The sequence below is a fragment of the Corvus cornix genome, chromosome 6, assembly GCF_000738735.6.
Source record: "Corvus cornix cornix isolate S_Up_H32 chromosome 6, ASM73873v5, whole genome shotgun sequence".
Classification (NCBI taxonomy): Eukaryota; Metazoa; Chordata; class Aves; order Passeriformes; family Corvidae; genus Corvus; species Corvus cornix.
Genome location: NC_046336.1, coordinates 29479641 through 29498694, shown reverse-complemented (window position 1 = coordinate 29498694; position 19054 = coordinate 29479641). Strand labels below are relative to the sequence as shown.

Below are 19054 nucleotides of genomic sequence, written 5' to 3'. Positions count from 1 at the left end.
CAGTCCAGGAGTATGATCAAAAAGGCCGGTAAGTAACACTGGGAATAGTTTAGAAGAAAACAGAAAACAAAACAAAATCGTATTCCTTTGTTGAGTCTTGCATTGAGAAGAGCTTCTGTTTCTCCACTACCCCACATCCTACTTACTAAAAGAATGTAAAATGGGAATATGTTTTAAGAATAGCAAAAGAATCACTTCTTGTGTGAGGGGAAGTTAAATAGAGCAGATCTGTACAGCTTGAAGAGGAATGAATAAAGGGGAATACGGTAAAGGTGAATAAAATCGTGCCTGATGTGGAGGCAAATGAGCAGGAATGAATCACTGGTGTTTTTATACAATTTAAAGGAAATAGCATTTCCATGTGCAAGGCGCAGTTAAATTGTGGAGCTTTCTGCTGTATGGGTATGAATGCAGAAAGCGTCTGTGCTTCCAGCAGCAGTTCCTGCTTCCAGCCTTATTTGCCTACTCATTTCTCTGTAGTCACATCTGTCACTTTGGAGCCACCAGGTGTCAGTTCACGCAACCCCTTCATAACCACAGGCCTTGGAAGTGCTTGTCAGACACCTCAGCCAAAGCCTTGCATTGACATCAGGCTTCCTTTCCATGCAGACTCCTGGAGGCTGCCATCCCTTCTAGACAAATGGAGAGTAATAAAGGACTGCCTGCTTTCTTATGCCCATGATGGTCCTTCTCAATTTTTCCTGCAAAGCTCCTATGGGATCCTAGAGAAGTTTGTCTTTATTACCTCTGGTCCTAATCTTAGACCTGCCAGGTGGCAGTGAGTATGCTCAGGTTTGTCTTTTCTGGCTTACTGTTCTTCAACCAACCCTGGTCTTGCTGGAACTTCTCCAGTAAAACCAAAAACCCACCTCAGCCTCAAACCCCAATGATTTTTGCCTTTATTGTAGCTTATACTCTTCAGGTTAAGTAGAAATGGACCAAAGGTCGTTTTCAGAGAGGGAAAATCCTGTTCCAAGTCCTTGAACATAGCCTAGTCTCTTGGCCAGGCCTTTCCACAGGGCAGGACATGCTAGGTGCAGGTATGTAGATGGAATTTAAGCAATGTGAGCATGGCTCCTATTTCCTTTCTTGGAAAGGAATTCTGGACAAAAGTGCTATCTAGCTATTTCTTGCTCTCCCTTGATTTAAGGGTCTAAGTTATGCGCAAACAGTTCGCCCAGGCCTCAAAATTTGCTGCTCATCAAAATCGTCTGTTGTGACAAGGACATCATTTAGCTAATTTTTTTTTTTTTTGTCTGTGATGTTGATAATGTTAATTGTCCAAATTTTTAAATAGTTCTCCAAAACCAAAATTCTTTCACTTGGCAGATTCATGCATAAGGTTATAAAAGCTGTCCACAGAAGCATGGCTTTGGAGAATATGTTTTTCCCTAGCAAATTATTTTCAGTGCTAAGAAATATGAAGGAAGTGAAAGTATTTTGGTGCTTTGGAAATGAAAGTTCTGGAGAATTTTAGGTTTATGCTGCTGGGTCAGATTGCTGTGGTAATAAACTGTGTCCTCATCTATAATTTTTAAAACAGCTATGTTCAATAATCTAGTCAATATACTTGGGTGCCTACTCACCACATCTGGGTCTATGAGTCTGATGTTTTCCTTAGCAGACTTGATGACAAAGGTAAAGAATATCTTTGATTTGTGCTTGGAGCTTAATTTAAAAAAAAAAAAAAAAAAAAATTGAAACTTACTCAGTACCCCACTGTGCAGCTTTAAAGATTCTTTAAATAAGACACCTTTTCACAGTGGGGTCCCTTGCATATATTTCTCTTTTTTTTTTTTTTTTTTGGTTAAATATAAGTTTTAATTGGAACTTCTTAAAATGGTTTTGATGTGTCAAAACATCACAAAGAATGATCACAAGAAGCAATGTGGAAGACTGTTTTTGTTTTCCTCTTGTGGGTCAGGCAGAGATGTCTTGCCAGTTGTGGTTGGTAAATCCTTTCTTCATTTGACTTAATTGACTTGGTTGCACCTTTTGCTGATGTACTTTAAGGCAGTAATTATCTCTGTTTCCACAACTTCCATTTGGAGAGCAGTAGAACATGGTAGGAGTGCACTTTGTAGGTAGGCTTAATTTTTCTTATCAGGTTCTTAGTATTATCTGGTAATATTGACTGTATCAATAAATTGGGTTTTTCCTGTACAAGAGATTGCATTATTCTGAATCTCCACAGGTTTTGACTTCAAAATCCCCTTTGGGCCTTTGCAGTTTTGTCATCATGCAAGTTATTTCTATTTTTGATTTTTAAAAGCCTCAAGTACTGGAAGTTGTCCCACTGAGAGAATAAAGATCCATCCAAAAATCTGCCAACTGAAGGAGAACATTGAGGGATTCAGCCTTACTCACTGTGATCTTTTCTAGATGCCCTGAAGATTACCCAAGCAAGAAATTGAAAATTCGTCTTCCTGTTTACCTATTACTGGGCTAATTAATTTTAAGTAAAATTTAAAAAGTGCAGAGAGCCATTATTCCACAAAGTCTCTCTGATGTTGCTGTCGTTGTGCCTTGTGGTGGGGAAGTATTGAAGTGTAGAGAAAAACTGGTTCTTCTTACCTTTTATAACAAAATACCTACAGTTTCCCACAGTGCTTCTGCTTTTCACTCTGTGTGTGCAATTTAACTCTAGTTTCCCAAGGAAATGTAAGCCTACACACTCATAAAAGGCATTTTGTGAGCTGCAGGGAATGTGTCAGAGGACAGGATGCTCTGCGGATTTCGTGGTGTGGGCAGGGACCTTGAGGCGTGGTGAGGGTGGGGACACCAGCGCCCAGGGAAGGACTGGAAGGGGCTGGCAGGGGAGCTGTGGCCTGAAAGGGATGGGGGGGACCTGAAGCTGTTGTGCAATGAGTACTGTGGAGACACATCATCCAAGGGGATATGGAAAATCAGACTTAATAAGCTCTGCTTTTCAGGGAGCAGCTTGTTTAAATTTGAGACATAATGTGGGAATTTGGACAGTTTACCTGGGGTTGCAGATGGAGTGAATTCACATGCACATCGGACTGAGTATGTCATTCATGGAGTAATGGTTTATTTTTTTTTAGGAATAAGTGTGTCCTTCAGAGAGGCTCCTATTCATATCTGTTGTGTCCTGGCAGGCCAGCCCCTACTCCAGGCAGCATGACAACAAACTGCCAGAGTGCTTTTCCTTTTTCCTGCCTACAGCAGGAGCCAGGCTTTGTCAGGGAGGTCAGGCTGTCCCAGAGCTGGCTCCAGCAGCATTCCAGGAGCTGGCACACACTGGTGCTGTGGCAGCTGTTCTCTTCTGCACTGAGGCTGGGGCTGTTGAAACCTCGTGTGCTGTAAAAACTAAAAAGGATAGACATACTTTCATGACATTTTGGAGGGTGGCACTGTGTATCCAGTGCTTAAAACAGGTGGGAATGAGACTGTAGGGTGGATATCCAGCTGGCAGCAGTCCACAGCCTTTCCTGACACTAGTTTGAACTGATGATAAGTCTTGGCTGGTGCTTTTAAGTTGTTGCAAGTTCTTCTCTCTTCCTTGACCTATTGTTGTGTGTGAACCCAGTCACTTCACCATGAAATATATTAATATCTTACTAAGGAAAATAGAGAGATGCTTCAGTTCTGGGGGTGTGCTGCTTGTAACAGCTTTGTCATGGGGCAGTAGCTTCTGCCCTTTCCAGAAGAGACAGTGGCAGCTCATGTGTCAGGGCACAGTGAACACACTGCAGCAAGGGTGCTCTTCCTGCCTGTCCTTCAGGAACAGAGATCTCTCATCTGATGTTCTTTTTCATACCTTGGGTTTTTCAATGGGTGTTGATGGAACACTGATGAATGCTTCCTTCCTTTTTGCCTGAGTTTACATGCTTAACCAGACCTGTGGCTGGTGCTAATTTTCACTGCTTTGTTAACCCAGAGAAAACGATAGAACTACACTTAAAAACAGATGGTGCCAGGCCTCCAGTAAGAGAGGAGGGAAGGGGAAGTGGTGGCAAAAGGCATGTTTTATGCCCTGGTCTCAGTGCAGAATAGATTGTAACCCGCTGCCTCTGTAAAGCAGAAATTAGATGGAGAAAATGAGCTACGAAACATAAAATTGCATCTCAATTTTTATTTTATTTATCAGGTGCATACTGCTGATTTTTACTACTGCTGTTAACTCTGCTATTTGTTTTGAATTAATGGTGGAATGGGAGATGTCTTCATAACAATAGGAATTGTAGTCTGTGCTATTCTGTCTACAGAGGAAATACATAGGTTTTGTGGCTTGAAAGCCAAGGCATAAAAAATAACAAGATTATACCCTGTCTGCATTAACAGCCAAGGGTTGGAGCTGCAGAGTAGGATTTTCTTCAAATGCAAAGAGCGAGTGTGCCTTGTTGTGGGTGTGAGAGTACCAGCAGCATTCTGGATCTTGGAGTGCAGTGGTGAGATCATGGTTGTCATAAGAGCTATTATCATGATGAGACAATTATTCAGCCTACGCACTGGGAGCCTGTGAGAACTGGCTGATTCTGATTAGTGCTTCTCTTTTTTAAAATTTTTTTGCTGAATAGTGTGTAAGTTGTTAATTTACTGTTCACACAGTTCTTGTGATGCAGTCCCAAATTCGATTTTCATTATCGCTCTGGCTGTAGCCTCTTGCCAAACTACACAGCGACTCAAACTGCAGTTGTACTGGATTGTGGCCTCTATAGCTTGAAAGTTTGTTAGTCTGCCTTTATGCAGCCTGTGAATACCCTTCAGAATATACACTGTAACTCTAGAAAGCAGCTCTAAGGCTAAAAATTGAATTTTAATATTTTTCTTGCTTTCTTAAGTATGTAATATATGCTTAGAAGAGATGCATTATCAACCACTCTGATTTCTCTAAGTAGCTGTAATTCTATGCAGTGGTTTTGCAAGTTAATGCCAAAAATGTTGCAATGTCCCTAAAGAGTCCATGTAAAGTCTTGATTTTGTGTGTGCTATCAAACAGAGCATCTTAATGTGTAGGAAGAAAATGGTGCCTAGTACTCCATCATAAAAAGGTTTGGATCGGGCTGGAATGGACCTGAAAGATCATCTCACTCTGACCCTCCTACCGTGGCACGCACTGGTATGAGACTGATGGGTTCCCTGTATTTCCCTGGATGGTCTTTTTAAAAAAATGGGGGTTGTGCTTCCCTTTTTCCAGTCAGTGGGATCTTCACCAGCCTACCACAGCTTCTCGAATATGGTGGGTAGTGGCTTAGGAGCTTCAGCTGCCAGTTCCCTCAGGACCTGCAGTTGGATCTCGTCAGGTCCCATGGACTTGTGCACCTTCGGGTTCCTCGAATGGTCTCAAACAAGATCTCCAGTAGTGGGCAGTTCCTTATTCTCCCAGGCCCTGCCTTTGTCTCCTGGGACTCATGCAGTGCAGCTGGAGCATTTGTTGGTGAAGGCTGAGGCAAAAACCTTGTCAAGTATCTCAGTCTTCTCCATATCCCGGGTAACCTGGTTTCCTGTTTCCTTCCAGTGAAGGCCCACATTTTTCAAAGTCTTCCTTTTATCACCAACATACCTATAGAGGCTTTTCCTGTTGCACTTGATGTTCCTGGCCAGGCTTAGTTCCATCAGGGCTTTAAATTTCCTAACCTGGTTCCTGGATACAATTTCTCTGTATCCTTCCCAGGCTACCAGTCCTTGCTTCCACCCTCTACCGGCTTCATGCTTGAGTTAATCCAGGAACTCCTTGTTCATCCATGCAGACCTCCTGGTGGTTTTGCCTGGCTTCCTCTTGTTGAGATGCATCACTTCTGAGCTTGGAGGAGGTGCTCCTTGAATGTCAACCAGCTTTCCTGGGTCCCTCTTCCCTCTGGAGGCTTTATCCCATGTCTCTCTACCAGGCAGATCCCTGAAGAGGACAAAGTCTGCTCTCCTGAAGACCAGGGCAGCGAGCTTGCTGTGCCCCTCCTTGCTGGCTTAAGGATCTTGGACTGCATTTTTTTTAGAGCTCTTTAGTGTGCCTGTAACTTAGACCAGGCTTCTCAGCATATTGTATAGTTCTATATAGTTTATTGTGTTTAACTCCTCTTAATTTTTAACCTTATAGAATTAAAGTAGGTTTTTGAAATTCTATTTTTGATACATAGAGAAATACCTTTTTAAGACTTTTAGACTTGCCAGAATAATTCAAACACATCACTGTTCTCTTTTGATTTGGATCTTCATTTGGAGCTCTGCTTCTGATGATGTGAAGCAGGTAATGGTCATAGATTTTTGTGTTAAGAAAATACATTTCTAACTGTCAACCGTACTAAAGTATACAACACTGAAATCAATAAAATAGTTTTGTACTGTCTCAGTAAGGTTGAAGTAAGAACAGACTTTTGGAAGCTGGGATACCCCTTGGTCCAGTGCTCATAGGATTGTCATGAGCAGCACAGATGTAAGGATTGCTAAGGGGATCCTAATACGTATTTTACTTGGGAAAGTTGTAAAGTTTCCATTCTGGTCCCTTGCGTGCTGTTGAAGAGGTTCCTTATTGTTAAAAGTCCTCATAGTATCTCACCCAAATCTGGTGGCTGCAACTGAAACTTGCTACTCCTCTTACTATCCATAGTAATGGTGGAGAACAGACTATTTTCTTCTGCATTTTGTAAGGTTTTGATGGACTTGAGGACTTTTGCCATGTTCCATCAGTCATCTTTTCTTTAGGCTAAAGGAGGATGTGTTTTACAGACTTCTGATTGCTCTTGTTGTTTCCCAAATATTCATATCTTCCTGGCAGCAGAATAGCAGAAGTCAGTCACAGTATACCTGCAGCTTTGCAAATACTAAATAGAAGAGAAAGATGATTTCACTGTGCAGGCTGTACTTCTGCACTTTACTCTGCTACTTGTCTTTTGTCCTGTGTTGAACCTGCAAGATTTTATCCCCTGCAGACAATGCTGAAGAACAGTTCTTATTTGCTCTCTAGCCTGTGTAAAAACATTTTCCTCCGTATTTCCACTGCAATTTGTCTGTATTGCATGGGGTTTTTTCCCCCCCACACCATTCCTCTGGTCTTACTTATCATTTTGGTCTAAACTTTCACTCTTTAACATGCACATGCTTCTTGTAATTTCATGTTTGTATTGATAATAAACTTTTCGTATTGCCCAAATCATTAATAAAACATTGGAGAGAAGCAAATCCAGGACAGACTCTTACAGAACATCCATCCTTTTTGACAATGAATGTTAATATCTTGTTCCTGAGTTCAGTTACCAGGTCCCTCTTGGATTAATCTAACAATCTTTTCATCAACACCATGTTCCTTACCTTGCTTATGAGAATGTCAGGTACAAGTATTGCTGTTCTCCAGTCTCCAATGCCTGTTGCCTTTCCATGAAATAAAATTAAATTAATTTTATGCGGTTTCCTCTTGACAAATCCAGATTAATTGCAGTTCATCCCAGTAACTTCAAGGTAGTGATAGATTCAGATACAGATATGGGAGGATAGCTAGGACTGGAAATTTAACCAGACCAGTGTACAATTTTATTATCTCCTGGTTTTTTGCGTTTTCTTTCCCCTCCCTGTTCTAGTTTAGTACTAATTTGGTCTTCAACAGTCTTTTGCTATCCTGCCTATTTTCCAGGAAGTCTCAAACCACCCCCCTGCCTCCAAAACCAAACCCAGAACATCAAAAAACTCTAGTGGCTGGAATTTCATCTTAAGCCTATGTAATTCCTGTGTCCTAGCATGAACTGCACAGAGTTATTGGTGTTATGTACCCCTGTTGTTATGCACCTGTTTCAGTACCCTTGGAGCTGTTCTGGGCAACAGTCCTTGTATGTTTTCTTCTCTTCTGCTCTGTGAAGTATTGATTATTTAAAGTTTAGGTTTGTTAAACATTTTAGTTGGAATTTATTCTATCTTTAAAAAGGGAACGGTCCCTTTATCCCTGAACAGAATTTCCGTGTAACGTTCCTCCTTCTCAGCCCCTCCACAAGCCAGTTTAAGATAAATCATAGGAACATAAAAAAATAAAAATTGTAGAGTGGTCTTTAGTTTTTATGGAGGTTTGCCTCCAGTCTCCTATGGGTTTGCCTATTTTGGGGGGAAAAATAAAAATCCAGAAGGGCTGGTGTGGGGAGACAGGCAAATGAGCAAGGATGCAGTGCTGGCTGGTATTTGTCTTTGCTAAGAGTGTGTGGATATGCATGTCCAAAGTTATTTATTACTAACCACAGATTCAGAGAAGCATTCAGGGTTGTTTTCTGAAAAAGAGGAATTTCAGAGTTAAAGCAATAAAATCTTCACATCTTCAGCTGACAACTTTTTCCTAGAAGTTTAGTGCTGAAATAGGACACAGTGTTCCAGATGAGACCCAAGCAAAGCTGTGTAGGAGAGAGAGAGAGAGAGAGAGAGAGAGATATTTCTTTCCTGCGTCTTCCAGGCTGTTACTTTTGTGTTTACATCCCCAGCACATAAACTTGTGTTGATGTACGTTGTTTGCCATGCAACACAAACTCAGCAACTCCCCCTCCAACTTCATCCTCTCCTGTTTGCCCTCCCTCTCTCTAAAGCAGGAGGGCTACATTGCCTCCCACCCTCTATGTACTGTGTGTGCAGCTTACAGGCAGATCTGGACAGGAATTGCCTCTCGCTCTGCTGTTCTGAATAGGGCACTAACATTACCTGGGCTTTCAGGCATCACATCAATGCACCTATTCTGTGATAATTGTAATTATTACACAGGTAAGTGGGTTTTATTTATATGCCCACTTGCTCTTGCCAGGCCAAGAAAGAACTTGGCCTCCTGTGAGCGTTAATAGCTTTATGTGAAATCTGTGAAGAAACAAAACATTTCTGACTTTTTGTAGTGGCAGTGATTTTTAGATTTTTTATGAATCTTTCGTAGTTACCTTTCTTGCTGCAAGGGTTTCTTCCAGCAGGATTTTAGTCAAAGTACTAATAGCTGGACTTTGTTGTTTGGTTTGGGATTTTTAGGTTTCGGTTGGGATTTTTTTTCAAGTGAGAGATAATCTCTGTTCCTAAAATTATCCTGAGGGGTTTTTTTAAATATTGGTTGTCATTTTAAGGAAACTGAGAATTTTCACATGCCATTGTTTTAAGTGTAAACATGTAGATTTTATGACTGGTACATTAATTTATTTACGAGAAAGTGAGAAAAATGTCACCTGAAAAATATGCATTTGATACTCTTCTGCCTCTTTTTATTGATTGCTAATGATTCTGCTTTTTTGCATTTTTTTCCTATAAAAGTCAACTTACTGCTGCATGGAGCATGCAGAACACTTAAAGCACTAAAATCTCACTCGGACAGCATGTTAAGATTTTAATGATTCCCTCACTTAATTATGGAGGCAATCCTTTGGGAATGAGGCAAAGATGGTCATTTCAACATAAGAAAAAGAATAATGAAAAATTAAGGAATCTAGTTAAATGAGTTTCTTATGCTGGAGTGGGTTGGAGGTTTCTTTTTCGCTTTTATATTTTCATTTCAAATATTTCCTTAAAGGTTAAGAAATGGTGTGTACACTGGCAGGGACTGGTGTCTTCACTGAAAATTCTGCACTTGGTTTGGCTAAAATGGGAAGTTTGCAGTTAGAGTGAGTAAATATGTCCTCTGTACTTGCTGAGGGAGCCTTGGTCCAGCACTCAAGTGTGGCAGTGATCAGGGAGGGAACTGAAACTGCAGCTCTCCTTGTTGGCTCACGTGTACCTGTTGTCCTTGTCTTAGGAGTATTGCATGTTAGTAGTAGATTTTTTACATACGCAGGTAGTTCAGGGATATTAAAAATGAGAAAACCCACCTACCCTACAAACAAGCTGAGGAACCATTTTCCTTCCTTTCTTAAAATTTCTGCGTTTTTGCGCCACAGAAATTCAACCAAAAAGTTTATACTGTTGAAAGCCTTGGGGCAGCTGGGGAATGCTGGAAACTTCCAAGAGCCTTTCTTGTGACCTTTGCAGATGGGTCCTTCGTTACACTCATTCAGCAACTTTTTATTTCAAAATAAAACAAGTAAGCTGCTCCTAATGCACAGAGCTTGGCAACAGGAAAATATGCAGGCACTGGGTCAGTCAGTTGGCAGTGGGTGGGGGAGAATAACCTATTTCAGAAGGTAATAAAGTGCTGGCATTGTCCACAGTTAAAAGTACTTCTCTTTTTGGAGAGGTAGGGAAGGTTGAATGATATTTTCATGATCACAGTATCTTGCTAAGGCAGAGAGGCCTAACGCCCCTGGATGCTCATTGTGCAGTCATTCATGGAAAGGCTCACTTGGTCAAAATTTCTTTGAGCCTAAAGTGTACATTTTTGACCCAAACCTAACAAAAATAAATGTATACGAAGTAAAGGGTACTGGAAAGTGATCTACTAACTACAGGCAAAGGTGTTGCATCTATTTGTGACTGGTGCCATCCCACTCTCTGGTAGCTTCATTTGCTTAGGCACATTTGCTTCCTGGCACCTTTGCAGGTTCTGCAGTGGTTTTTAATAAAAGCTTTTTGTGTAGCTTTTATTATGATGAGACTGCTGCTGCTCCAGAAAAGAGACAGCAGGCGGGGACTCAATGCTGAGAAACTTGAAATACCACAAAGACATTTTCTGCTGCTGTTTTGGGTTATTTTTAAACCACTCTGAGACAGGGAGTTTTCCATCGGAGATGAGCAGGGAATAACTCATCTTGTATCTGGGGGACTGGATGACCTGGCAGAGGAGCTTCTGAGAGCCTCCTCCTTGATACCTGCTTTCCTTATGTTGGAGGAAACCCCAGCTCGGGCTCAGTGTTTGCTGGATGTGTGAGCAGATTGCTTTCATGTGTTGGAGCAGAAGTTAACAGATGCAGCAGTGATTAATTGACCACTCATGGTGAAGTTTGTAGCTGAATCATAAAATCCTGATGAATGGCATTTTGCATTTCTTTTTTTGAAGCTCACCAGGACAGGATTGATCCTCCTATCACATCACAGACAGCATTCAATTTCTGCATGTGGGAGTGCAAAGCTGATTCCAACCCTGCCTATTTTTTTACCTCCTGTATATACAGGGGTAGCTTTTCCTGGCTCTCTTGGTGTAATATGCAGATACATCTAAGGAAATTTTGAGATCAGAACTCAGTTTGGTGCCCTGTAGCACCATTCCGCTGACCTCCTGGTCGCCCTACTGGGGCTTGCAGTAGCTAGGAGAGCGTGGTGGACTAGGCAAAGAGAAATAATTAAAGTCGGAATTGGAGGGAAGTTAGTATTCTGAATGTACAGTTTCAGTAGTTCCAAGTGAGGGTTGAAAGCTATGTCACTGTGTTCTAGTGTCAGTCTGGGATAGAACTTCTACCCCTTAAGATGTGTGGAACCAGTTCGATGCCATTTCCTAGGGATCTTCATCAGCGTCCCTAAGATGCTGACGCTCTCCATGGGAGTTTCAGTCCTGGTTGTAGTGTGGTCTTTGAATTGCAGGGGAAAAAAAGTACAAAGGCATTTTTCAAAAGTGTGTGCTTGCTACACTTTCAGTGGCTCCCAGTAAATGTAGGGTTTTAGCAATATTCTTCTTGGCAGAGGAAGAATGGGAAGAAAGTTTTTGGTGTGTGTGCTCAGCAACAATTTAGGGGTTATATATCTTTTTCTCACCAGTATTCCTTGCATTGGGTAAGTTTTCTGGGCTGCTCGGCAATTCCATCCACAAACCCACACAAAATCTATCTTGCAATTAGTGTGCCTCTATAAATAAGATACATAGGTACCTTTTTCTTAGTTTGTTATGAGTCAGAGATGAAACTCTTTACACCATCTTCACAGAAGAGTTACTATTAATTTGTCACCGTGAGCTCCCTTTCTCTGTGTAGGCCTCAAACAAAATCAAAACCCTGTTTTGAAAGACAGGGTTGGTGATCTCCAGGTCCTGAGTGCTCTTCAGTCTTCTGAAGTCCTTCCTCCTCTGCCTTTGCATGAGCACATTGTTCCCTTCTCCCAGTTTGTTTGCAGGAGGATTCACCATGCTTGCGTGGTGGCCTGGGACAGCTGAAGATTTATTTCCCCATTTCCCCTGCCCCTGAAACCATGGATTGAGTGAGCCCTGAGTCAGCTTTGAACTGTCTGGATTTACAGTGCAAGTCTTAAGGGCAAACAAAAACCTGTAGTCATTTTCATGCCTCCAGCTTGGAGTTAAAATTCACAGACGTGACAGCCATCCTCATGTTCTGAGTAAGCTGGACCACAGCAGGTGTAACATCATCAGTTAAGCCAAAAAGTGTCATCCCTACATAGGGAAGTAGTAATTTTGCACTTAATTCTACGAGCTCAAAAGTGGCTGCTGCTTTGATCTTGTTTCAGCTCAGAGGGCAGGTGATGTGTCTGGAGAGTGCTTAGTGGAAAACATGTTCCATGATTGTTTTCTGTGTGGGTGTTTCGGGGAGGGGTTGAGGTTTTTTGGGGTGGTTTGGCTTAGTTGTGGTTTTTGTTGTTGTGGTGGTTTGTTTGGGCTTGGGTTTTTGTTTGTTTGCTTGTTTTTGTTTTTACAATTGTTATCATTTCTACCTGAATTTCCAGTAGGAAATTTAAGAAGGGTCATTTAAGAAGTAGTAAGCCTCTGGCCTTTATCACTGCATCCCTGAATTTGTGTCATTTCCAAAGCATTTTTTAAGCTCTTGTGCCCTAAAGAAGTCAATTAAGAAACAGAACATAATTCAGTGCATTTCCACATTTTATACTATAAATTCAAAGAAGTTGAGGGGGTTAGCACTGTAAAAGTGGTGTATAAAGTACAATTTAGGTATTTTCCTGCTCTTTTGTGTAGTGCATGCGTTCCTTTCTGACTGTCATGTTTCCCCAGTTTCTCTGGGATTGTTATTGCCAAAATAGAATTCTGCTAGAAGAAGCAGGTGGTGGGAGAAACTCAATGCGACAACACAGAAGAGCCAAGCAAGCCTTAACTTCTCTTATTTTCCATTCATTTACAACTTAGTGGCCTTGATTTTCTGCATGTTTGGAGATGGGTCCATCCTATCCTGGACATCAAATGTGTGAACAGCAGCTAAAAAGTAAAATTAAATGCTAAATAAGCTTTTAGTCTTGTTTGATACTTTTTGTTTGATTTTGAGACACAAGGCCTGCTAGTCTAACACATGAGCAGATGAACATTATGAGACTCGTTAGAAAGTTTTTTATGGTAAACTTATTTTCACAAATAATTTTTTTTTTATTTCTTCTACCTTGTATTCTCCCAGAATGTTATTTTCATGAATTGGTTTATTATTTCCAGTAAGTCTTGTTCTTCTTTTTTTTCCCCCTTCTCATTTCTATTGCTTTACTCAACAAAATAATCCAAAGCAGGGCAATAGGGGCATGTGTTCTGCACCAGAAACCTCAGAAATTAAGAATTTAAGAGTAATGTAGTAAGAATTGGATTTCTTTTTCTCCATGTGTTTTCCTTTCCTTTACTCTCTTCTATTTCTAGTCTACCTATAGTGGTCTTTTCATCTTTGGGAAAATGTAGCATACTTTGCTTACCAGTAAAAGTTTTCATAGTGACCTTCTAGCACTGTGTGTGATTATAAATCTTTTTGGATCCATAGTGATCTGAGAAGTGTAAATACTGAATGTTTCTATGGCGTTCCATCTTACCTAAAAACACTTAGATTTTCATAGAGCTATTTTTTGGCATTTTCTCAATAAGCCAATATTTTCATGAGTGTCTTATCTTTTTTTTCTAGGGGTGTATAATTTGTTTAAAAGAACTGTAAAAGTGATAGTACTATCTTTGCTCTATAAGCTGCTGACCAATTGATGAATTAACACCAGTAATTAGACTGTGAACATCTTTTCCCCCTATAACTTGTGGGTTTTTTCCAAATCCATCTCAATGTTATATGCTAATGCTGTTTTGCAGTCTCTTGAATCTAGTTTTAACAGTGGGACTAGCATCTTAAACTAAACCAAATGACACACTTGACTTTCAGGTTGATAAAATCACTTCCAGCCATTATTACTATGACTTTGTGAGCAGATGAAGCTAAGTAGACGTTATCCTTGTGCTAACAGAAAGTGTAAATTTCCCATTGTTCAAGTAAGATACAGTTTATCATTCTTTATCAGGACCCTATGGATTGTGCTGAAACACTCATTGGCATTTCATTAACTTTGTAATTAAGGGTGAAATCAAATAGCTTAATTATTTTAGTGAAGTCTGAAAAGAAGCACTTAATGAAGATTTCCAGTACCCAATTCCCTTGGAGTGAGTTATGACATATCTGGCATGAAAACCTTCACGCTTCATCCAGCTTTCATCTGGCAGTGCCCTGTCACCTTCCAGTGAAAGGTGCCAGTTCACCATTTCCCCAAAACCAGGAGTTGTACATACACAGTCACTCTTCCACAGAGGTCTGAATCTTTTACTCACACTTCTTTTGTAACCTCTTTTCTGTTTGAGACTATCCCAGCCTATAAGCTACACAAAATCTCCCTAGTTAGTGTGTCTCTAACTGTAAGGGATCTTTTTTTTCTTATGCTGATTTTTTTTTTTTAATCATTGCTTTACTAGCTAAAACAGTATTTCTCAAAACCCTAGCTTGAAAAGGCATTTTCTCTTTCTGAAATCTAATTCTGGAGGAGTTTGGACTCTCTAGTTGAAGCAAGGATTGTAATCCACATAATAAAAACATCTGCATGTTATGTCCAATTGATTAATTAGCTGAAAAGATCCTTGGGATGAAGCAGTCTTGGCTGACAGATAAAATCCTTCAATTTATGCATATCTCAAGGGATTGGGTGAGTTCACTTATTATCCTCATTTCTTAGCATTATTCTCAGTAATAAAAGCTTGGGCTGCTTTCTACCTTCATAGAATACAACCTGTGCATAAGGTGGCACTTGGGCTTTAAGCTGGATATGTGCATGGTTTTCTCTGTGCCAACATTTTTGAAAGTATGCTTCAAGTGTTTTTAACACCTAACACTTGATAATGCATCATTTGTATTTTCATTTAATGAGGTTATTTAGGCATAAATTACAGGCTAGTATGGTTAAAAGGCTTATAGGACGTCACAGGATTAGCCAGCAAGCGGTGAATGACAGCAGCATTCACTTCAAGTGTGGCTCAAATAAAGTTGGTTTCCTAAGGCAAAGACTCATGTGTCTTTCAAATCCAGATGGAAATGTGCTGGGAATAAGAGGGATCCACCTCTATTGAACTTTGTTGAATCCACTTTCAGTTCTGGTTCTGCTGTATTTTCTAAGCACTTCTGTGCTAATAACTGCGTTATGTCAGACAGGGGAACTAACATCAACTTTATTTTACAGACAGAGAACTGACTTTCCGAGAGGATAACTGCCAAGGTCCTGCAGCCAGCTTGCAGGCTAGAAAGTGAAGCTTTGGGTGCTTTTTCTTTGCCTTTTTTTATTTTATTTTTTTTAATAGGCACGAGGCAGTCTTCCATTTCCCACCAAAACTTGATAGTTTGGCCACCGTCCTTCTTGAAGTACCTTCTTCAGCCCCCATAAATCAGCAGCCTGGCTAGCTCCTCTCTCTAGTAGGGCTCCTGTGCTAGAGCAGAGTCTCCTCACTGCTGCCGTGGGCTTCCTTGGAGAGCTGGCCCAAAATCCAGGTGCCTGCCTGAGAGTGGCCTTTGACAGCTTGCAGTTGTGCCTTGCAGTTCAAAGCATCTCTGGGGCGTACTCTTTGCATCTCTAGAAATGTGTTTACTCAAGTCTCTGCAGAACATCAAGAAGTGGGAATTTGCTGCTTCCAGTTCAAAACCAGGCATTGCCCAAGGGCAGCACTCCTCTTCCCACAGCTTTCCAAAGTGGCATTATATGAGGCTTCAGAGGTCTTTCAGTGGTGGAGGGGGAGTATGGAGAGGCACATGCTGGTGTATAGGTTTTATAGGTGGTGTATAGGAGCTTTGGATGCACACAGAAACCTGTGATTTTACTGCAGCAGGAAGAAAAATCCCTAAGGTCACATAACTGTGGCCTCCATCCTTGGGCATTTCTTTAAAGTCACTCCAAAATAATCAACTTTTTAAACCCAGTTTCCTAGCCTGGGAGCAGGAGACAGGCAGTGCACTATGTACTGCCTTTTCGACAACATATGATGTGTTCAAAGCAGTTTCTGTTTTGGAGGTTTAAAATACTATTTTTCTTTTAGCCATGTTATGTGAAAACTCTAAAGCATGTTGCTTGCTGGGCCTCAGCAACGAGAATTCAGAAAATGTCTCTCAAGTTCAGGGGAAGAATATTTACAACCGTGTGAGACATCTCTGGGTTTTATGTTGCTCTGAGAAGATGCAGCCTGATTTGGCTAGTTGCACTTCGAATTTAAATTTAACTTCATTTTTACAACAGAATCTGATTTTTTTCCTTCTGGAAAGAAGTGCTAATACCATGTGAAATACTCTGGTTTCACTTGGAGAGACTTTGGGATTTTATCTGAAAGAGATTAGACTGCTAATCTTCATTACAGTGAAACATGCTACTAGGAACAATGGGAAAGGTTAAAAACAGCAGTCTTGAGGCAAGCTGCTGATTGTTCATATTTGTGCAGAAAAATATGGTTCCATATTTACTAGATGCTTGCTCTGTGTTCATCCTAGTAAAAGATCCTCCTGCGGGCCTTAATACTGCTGCTATTTTACCTCCCATAATGAATATTCAAAAGCTGCAGTCATTGAGGACTCAGGTGGCAAAAATAGTAAGATGATTGAAGCAAGCCTTGACATAAAAGCCTAAAAGTACATTTCCAACTACATGGAAATAGTGCCGATTTCCCTTTCTGACCACGTAAATGAATGGTGCCAGAAAATCTCCCATGAATTTAATGCCTGTTTCACACACCAGTGTGATTGCATCTTTCTTTCAGTATGATGTGTTGTAATAAGTATGTTTAAAAAAAAAAAAAAGGGGGAAAAAATACAACAGGGCTTTCTGTAATCCTCTCTCACAAAATGTATTGGAATTGAAAAATGGGTATAAAGGACACACTGTTAAGATATGGCAATGCATGCATTGTTTTCTACATAATGCAGTCAGAGTCTCCATGGTAGAAAGAAATTTTTATTTTATTTTTTTTGTCACCATCAGCAGTTAACCTAAAGTAGGAGCTGCTCCATTTCGTTATAGGTTAAATGGCTTACTACACAAAACTAGCTGAGAGACGTACAACATTAGCACTGCTATTTTTAATAGGTTTTAAAAACGTGCTTGAAGATTAGTGATGAGAAAACAATGCAGCATATGTTATTGTTCTGGAATTTTTTTAATAGAAAGCGCTCCTTTTCAGCATTCCCCCTTCAGTGGAGTCACTTAGGCACTTCCAGCTGGTGGCAGGGGATACAGCCATAATACAGCTTTCTCTGTCCCAGCTGTCTTTTTCATTACGTTAAATGCATTACGATGGCTGCACTGTTTTACAAAGGTGCAGGTGCAGAAAGGTATAGGAAGAAATCTGCAACTATGTGTTTTTGTAGTGACTGCAAGCTTCTGCGAGATCTCTGAATCCTGAATGTGTTCCTGGCTCTGGTCACAGATTTCCTTCCAATCACTGGAACATTTGCTGTAAGGGCTGGCTAAAGGTGCCCGAGGAAATCACCTTTTACAAGGGAGCATTGTTGTAAAGGATTTTTAATGCATTATGGCTCACGCAGCATCACAGTTAAAGAAAAACAGGGATTTAGAAATAAATGCTGAGGAAGAAACTGAGAAAAAAAGAAAACACAGGAAAAGATCCCGGGATCGGAAGAAAAAGGTATCTAGATCTGTGCCAAATTCTGAACAGGGATTCTTTTGTTTTAATTTTCTTACCTTGCAATTGAAGTATCAAAGCTTGTTCTTGCCTGTAACTTGGTAGCTGTCGGAGTAATTTGTTAACATTGTAAAATAGCATTTGTAACCACGGTTGTGGGGTTTGCAAAGCAATTGAATGTTTAATTGGAGGTTAGTTGATTGCAGTGATGATGCAGAAGGTGTGCATTCATTTCCCACTTATGTTGCTGTGATATGCAAACTGTCTGTGAGTTGGAAATAGTTTGTAACCATCATGTGAGGTTTAATGCTGAGCTTTCTTGTAGGTTTAATAGCAAAGCATAGCATAATAGTTTAGTCTTACATACATGTACTTAAAAGGGATGTGTGTAGAGGCAGATTTTTTTTCTTTGTGTTGGGACTGTGTCACATGTCTGGCTTCTGAAACATCCATTTTTGGGATAATGTTACAGAAATAAGGTGTTTCAGTGTTTCTCTTTTTTCCTAACGGTGAGCTGTTTTACAGAATTGAGCTGTAACAGTCTGTTATTAGCAACTTTCTTTTGTTAGGGAAATACGTGGCTGAGATTACAGAGCCTGGTTTTTCTCTGCTGTAGATTTGATTTAGCTGCAGAAAACCCTTCAGCAAACTAGGATCTGAAAAATTCAGTAGGCACTGCATTGCTCATTGTTCAGGTCAGGAGCCTCCGTGTGATTCCAGACTTACTGTTTCTCTCTAAGGTATAAAGCAAAATAGTTATGGTTTGTGGCATAATGACAGATAAAGAGGCCAGCTACTTTGGCAGCTCTGAGGATATGTCCTTATAAATGACATCTTGTACTCTGCTCCATAGAAATAAGGCCCTGCCACGATTTCTTGTCTTTGGCTGTATCTTATGATAATTTTTTCAAGAACATATCAAGGAGCCAGTTGTCTTTACAGAAACCTGGGCATGTAGTATTTCTGTGTGCCTTTGTGAAATCCCCCTAAGGGGGGGATTGGATAATCTTCATATGCTCAGAGAAGCAGTGCATGTGCTTCCTAAACGACATGTAGATTTCCTCTAACATATGTGCATCCTTTGGTTGGGCGAGAGTCAGCATTTCCCTGCCCTTTCCTCTTTTTCTCTCTGCTGTGGCAGTACTATCCATGATGAAAGCACTGAGAAACCCACTGCCTTCTGTTCTAGCCAGCACATTAGGAGACTCTTAACATGCTGCAGTACATTTGCTGCAGCCATCTACACTGTCGGTATTTTTTCTGTGTGAATGTATAGATCTTCTGAATCATCTTCCAGGATAAAGGACAGTATAAAGAAGTTTCTGTCTTTGAGGTGAATTTTGAGATGCTGCTGTTTGAAAC

At 40.5% G+C, this 19054-nt stretch overlaps 1 protein-coding gene across 28 annotated transcripts in view; it reads left to right on the top strand.

Annotated features, from left to right (window-relative positions):
• The window catches only part of ANK3 (ankyrin 3), a 345732-nt gene that overhangs the window by 132417 nt on the left and 194261 nt on the right, over window positions 1–19054 (top strand). For 8 of the 28 annotated variants that reach the window (XM_039554387.1, XM_039554386.1, XM_039554385.1 and 5 more), the window contains exon 1: window positions 17265–17695. The exons of 2 other annotated variants lie outside the window; for them this stretch is intronic. In XM_039554387.1, the coding sequence (XP_039410321.1) occupies window positions 17582–17695 (114 nt within the window). In that variant the 5' untranslated portion in view covers window positions 17265–17581. Of the gene's footprint in view, window positions 1–17258; window positions 17696–19054 lie in introns of those variants that run through there. 18 more of the 28 variants (XM_039554391.1, XM_039554389.1, XM_019286587.3 and 15 more) reach the window with 7 other exon arrangements.